The sequence below is a fragment of the Colletotrichum phormii genome (assembly GCF_030913505.1).
Source record: "Colletotrichum phormii strain CBS 102054 chromosome Unknown BDP81scaffold_55, whole genome shotgun sequence".
In the NCBI taxonomy this organism is placed as follows: domain Eukaryota; kingdom Fungi; phylum Ascomycota; class Sordariomycetes; order Glomerellales; family Glomerellaceae; genus Colletotrichum; species Colletotrichum phormii.
In genome coordinates, this window is record NW_026851497.1 from 23,527 (window position 1) to 29,079 (window position 5,553).

Consider the following 5,553-nt stretch of genomic DNA (forward strand, 5'->3'; position numbering starts at 1 on the left):
TACTAGCGTAATTACGATAGTCTTGGGCCGTGGTGGTTGTGGGCTACTACCGAGATAAGTGGTGTTAGTCTTACATATTGGTGGATTGATGTTGACTGTGGTTGAGTTAAGATGCTGTTGGACGGGCAACTATCTTAACCACAGCATTAAACTGGACATGGGCGCTATCTCCTCATTCGGTAGCTGCAGCGCATTCCTTATCTCGTTTAACTATACTAAACCGCTTACCACAAAGGAAACGCTAGGTAGAAATACTATGATTGGCTGCTGCCTCAGTGAGCATAGCAAGGTTATGTAATGATAGCTCTAGCGTTGATTGGTGCACTGATGCACGAGCCATCTTCACCCCATCAAATCGGCAAACACGAATCTATACAAATAGAGATAAATATTGGGTTATGAATAAAGATAAGATAAGTTCTGAACTCGCCTGATTACCAGCTTTCGATGCATATCTATATCGTCTATTTTAGCTAAGGAAACCTCTACCAACTCTACCCCTATAATCTCTATCAACTCTACACCCTAGTATTCACGCCCCATAATTATTTTCTATGGCGTTTTCTATGAACTCTACTACAGTTCGTCGTGTCCTAGAGGTTAGGCTTACCGAGATGGATGAGGTCGGCATGCTTTATGATGTTATAGGCATGATGAACGTATGCTACAGAATGCAGATTCTATGGTTATGTATGGAGGGGTTATAGTATACTAGTTGCTGAATCAAACGGCCAAATACAAACTCGTTAAACATATGCGATTTGAGATCTTGACTGCTCTTAGCCTTTACTAGACGTCTAGCTTTGGTAGTGATGCTGTTCAAAGGTTCGACGCACGAGCCATCTGAGTAACGGCCACCCTACCGATCATTGGTGCAGCCATGCACGAGCCATCTTGACCCTATCAAACCGTCAATCACGAATCTATACATATAGAGGTGAATACTGGGTTTATAATAAAGGTAAGATCATTTCTGAGCTCGCCTAATTCTCAGCTTTCGATGCATGTCTATATCGTCTATTTTAGATAAGAAAAACTCAATGAAGCTGACCCCCTGTCGTTTCAATGAATCTGACCCCTTGTTTTTAGGGACCCATTTCTATTTCTATGGGCATTTCAATGAATCTGAGTCGGATTCATCGTTGTCTGTATGTTAGGTACGTTTATCCCGAGCCTTAGTGCGTTCGTCGCCACGATCACCCGCCCCCCTCTATATCGTGCCCGCTCGAGTCCGCTCGTCTAAGCCCGCAGCCTCTCCGCCTTTCCGTCTCGTATATTGACGTTACGGTAGTATGCATCGTAGTTTAGCTCTATAGCGAGAGCGTCCGTCGCTATTACCGTCCTATAATACACGATTATCTTAGCCGGCGCGCCGTATATCTTGAGCTTCTCCTTAAGTAGCGTACGAACCCGTTATATTATCCCCTACGTAGCGTCCTCCGCCGTCGTCGCCGTAACGGTTTCTATGCTATATACGACGTTAGCCCGTGTCGTCCTGGCCCTGATCGTCGTGATCTCCTTGCGCCGTACGTTGATAAGCTCCGAGAACGCCGCCTCTTAGCACAGCGGTAATGTTACTATTAAATATACTATTTAAACCCTAACGAGTACGAGCCGGCCTAGCTCGCATAGCTTCGGCCGGAAGTCCCGTATGCCTTTTAAAATAGTATACGCTTCGTTGAATACGAACCCGTCGAGCTACGCTATTACCCAGAGCCCTTCTACGTAGTCCTAGAACCGCTTCGTTATAACCGATTCGGGCGTTACGAATACGAGCGATGCCGCCCCGGGGGACCCGTCGCTGCGCCACTCCGCACACGGGATTTTCATCCGCCGGCAACGTTCTATTAAGTCGCCTTAGAGCAATACGAGCAGCACAACGACGACCGTCACGCCCCCGGGGCAGCTTACCGCCGGCAGCATGAAGCTCAAGCTCTTCCCGCCCCCCGTCCCCATCACCACCACGATCGGGCTCTTATTCGCCATGATCGCCTAGATCGCCGACCGCTGGGCGCCTCGGAACCGGGCGTCCGCCCCGTACAAGCGGACGAGCTCACCGTCGATGTCGATCCGCCGCCGCAGCTTCCACCTCCCTAGCTGCAGCGCCCGGAGCGCTTCGTCGTACGTCGACGCCGTCTTTCGCTTGCGGCCGGGCGTAAGAGCCAAGCCGAAGCCCCCCAGTGCGGACGGGAAACCCAACAGTCGGTGCCATTCTTCGCTGATCTGGCGGAAGCGGACCCGACGTTCGTTCGTCTCGAACCCGCCTTCGGTCACCAGCCGTCCGTAGATCAACCCCGCCACCTTGGACCCGTGGCCCGCTTGTAAGTCGTACGGGCTGTCCTCGTCGTCGTCGTCGCTCTCGCTACCGCTGTGGTCGGAGTCGACTTCGCAGAGCAGCTTGGTGTGCGCCGTCGACGCGTTGCGGAAGTACCGCCGCCCGATGGCCGTCGAGATATGCCGCCAGCTGCTGATGTTCAGCTTCTGCCCAAAAGCCAACGCGCTGAGCCGCCCGATGCTGCGTGACAAGCGCGGTGACGTCCAATATTCTCCGGGGCCTAGCCTCCACCCGTCGTTATCGTCGTCGTCGTCGTCGTCCCCGCCTGCTCCGTCCTGAACCGTCCGTCCGCCCCCCTACTGCATCTCGTCCCCCTGTATACCTTCCGTCGCCCACAACCCCGCGTCGAACCGGGACCGGTCCCATACGTTGGCCTGGACGTCCTCCCAGAATAGCAGTACGAGCTACAGATAGTACGTTAATAAAATCCCGACATTGCACGGTAAGAAGCGGTGGATGATCTTGAGTCGCCCTGTCGTGGTGAAGCCTTTGTGCGCCCCCGTCACGACCATGACGAGTCCTCGGTCGTAGAAGATGTTGCGTATGCCTCCGTTATACGTGTTCCGGTGCCGTACCACGAGAAGCTCCTACGCCCGCAACGGGAACCCGCTGCTGATGTGCACGAGAACCGCCAGAAGCTCTAGCGCCTTCTCGACCCGGAGCCCGTATCGATATGCCGGCATGGGTATAGCGTCAAGCCGCCGTCGTTCGTGGACGTGACCTACCGGGACCGTAAGCCGTCGTCCTGTACGATCTTCTTGATCACCTATCCTCGGCTGACGCCCCCGTCGCGTTGAAGAGCTGGTCGACGAGCGAGCGCCCGACCGTTTCGTCCGCCGCGTTGTCCAAGAGCTCGGCCCACGGGATCGCCGGCAGCCCCAGTTCGGCCGCCGACTATTCGGAGAACGCGCCGAAGAACAGTAAGTCCTTATAGAGCACCGTCTCTAGCTGCCGGACCCCGACTCGTATTATCGCCTGGACGTTAAGAACGCCGAGACGGGTACCTTTATAATAAAGCTCCTCCTTACTCCTATCCCAGCATACCGAGCTGTATATAGCCGTATTATTCTATATAGCTATGCCGAAGTTACGGAGCCGGATGATAAACTGCGTCGGCGTCGTCTCCCAGCCCTCGCCCCCGCCGACCATGAACCGCCGGGTCATATCCGATATAAGCGCAAAATAGCTCGGGCTATTATCTTCGGCCTCCTCCTAGCTTTAGCCCTACCGCATCTTTTACTTCACCGCCTTAGCTCGCTAGTCCACCGCATATTTAACGATACAGAGCCGGGAGATCACCATAATAGCGGAGAGCTTCGGCGTGAACCACCGTACCCTTCCTACGCCCCGTCCGCCCGTATACTAAGAACGGTCAAAAAGCTGACGAGAACGCTATCGTACTCGGAGTCCTTGGTGAAGTGGTCGAGAACGGAGATATATAACTCGAGAACGGCCGTCTCGAGCCCGTCGAGAAGCCCGGCGATACCGGGTACGTCCGGGTCACGGCCGCCCTCGTTCTAAGCCTTGGCCAGATCGTCTACATGGTCTATTACGGTATTATACGCAGTCTGCTGCCTCGTGCTAAGCTTGAACGGTGGTCGATCCGCCTCGTTATCGAGAGACATGCAGCGTACGAAGTAAGCGAGCAGCTGCTTGACCACGAGTCCGTACCTCCTCTGTGTTTCGGGCTTAAACCGGAAGTGGAACGGCTTCGTCCTCTCTTTCGACAGCTCGGTACGGTTCACTTCGAACAGAGCATTCCAAGTGACCACGCTGGGGGTGAACGGCCTTGCGTGGTCGACCAGCCGATCGAATACCATGTGCACGAACTGCAGTTGGCGTCGTCGGACTTATCTAGGTCGTCGGGGTCGACGTCGCATTCCATAGCGATCAAGTCCCTCAAAAAATCCTTTCTCCCGCTGAACGCCTTTAAGTGAAGAGCGGAACCGAGCCGACGAAGCCACGGGTTGGGCGCGTTAACGTCGTCCTCTTCGTCGATGCGCTCCGCCTCTCGACTTCGGATATCGTCGCCCTTGTTCTAGAACGCCTCGATGGCCCGCTGGAGTCGGACGTGGGCTCGTCCTCTTGCACCCTTGCTTGTTCAAGACGTAGCCCCCTTGCCACCTCGAACAGCTCGCTCCCGAGTCCGCTTGTGAATAGTCGCTGGTGATGGACGCCCGTCCTCCACGGACTAATACTTCGTTCCTCCTCCGCCGTGGTAGTAGAGCGACGTCCACCCTTAAGTCCCAAGTCCCAGCCATGCTTGACCCTGAGATGTTCTCGGATCCGCCGCCGGTCTCTACCTACGTATCGATAATCGGGCGGTAACGTACTATCTTCGACTACGAACTCGCATTAGAAACTACCTATACCTAGCGGACCTAACGTACGATGGCCGGTGCGTCGTCTGGCCTGGATAGTAAACCGTCGTAGACCTCTTGCTAATTACGGAAGATGATATGACCTAACGCCTACGCTTCTATCTCGCTAATCTCCTGACCGCTAAGAGTGTGCGGACTGTTATGAAGATATACTTTAATTTGTTTCTGTGTAACCGCGGTCTAGTATGTACGGTAGTAGAGAAGCCGTAGTTCTGGTTCGTACACAAAGTAGTCCATTATAAACACACTTAAAATTGGAAATGCCGTACTTGAATCTTCTAAGCTAGCCATCTATCCTATAGTCGCAGTACTTACTTTCACCCTCTTTATCCTTTGACAACAGATCAAGTTAAATGCTGTTAATCGAGACATGTTGCTACAGCTACTGTTAAACTTTGTAAGTCAAGAATGCGACCTGGTTGGCTGTGACGAGATGGTCCGTGCTCACATACCCTGTCTTTCAACGACCATCAAAAAACCGACCAAAAAGCAGACTGGCTTCAAAGCGACCGTACTTACATATAAACGTATTACTGTTGACATCAATCGGCTCGTAGTTGATCCTTTGACAAGCTTACCTGTTTTGAACTCGCCGCGACACGTGTAGCGCCCAGACCGCTAATCGTCGGCAGACGTTGATCCCAATCGTCGCAACCCCCATGACCTGCTAGCGCCGAAATTTCTCCCGTACAAATTTAATCGTCGGCAGGCTGTCGACGTAAACAATGATTGTTAGGCGTAGGAAGACGCTGACCCTAAGCGGTAGGCAGCACCTTATTGATCAAAGGAGTAATAATAACGAAACTCTGTTAACGTGGTTGATAAGCGAGTGGATCA

At 53.0% G+C, this 5,553-nt stretch overlaps 1 protein-coding gene across 1 annotated transcript; it reads right to left on the reverse strand.

The window, feature by feature from the left end:
* Window positions 1–4,528: 4,528 nt before the first annotated feature.
* On the reverse strand, window positions 4,529–4,690 carry BDP81DRAFT_272572 (uncharacterized protein; the record flags this gene model as incomplete). The annotated part of the gene is made up of 1 exon (XM_060582940.1): window positions 4,529–4,690. A coding segment is annotated over one exon (162 nt), but the record flags the coding sequence as incomplete, so codon positions are not given.
* Window positions 4,691–5,553: the final 863 nt, after the last annotated feature.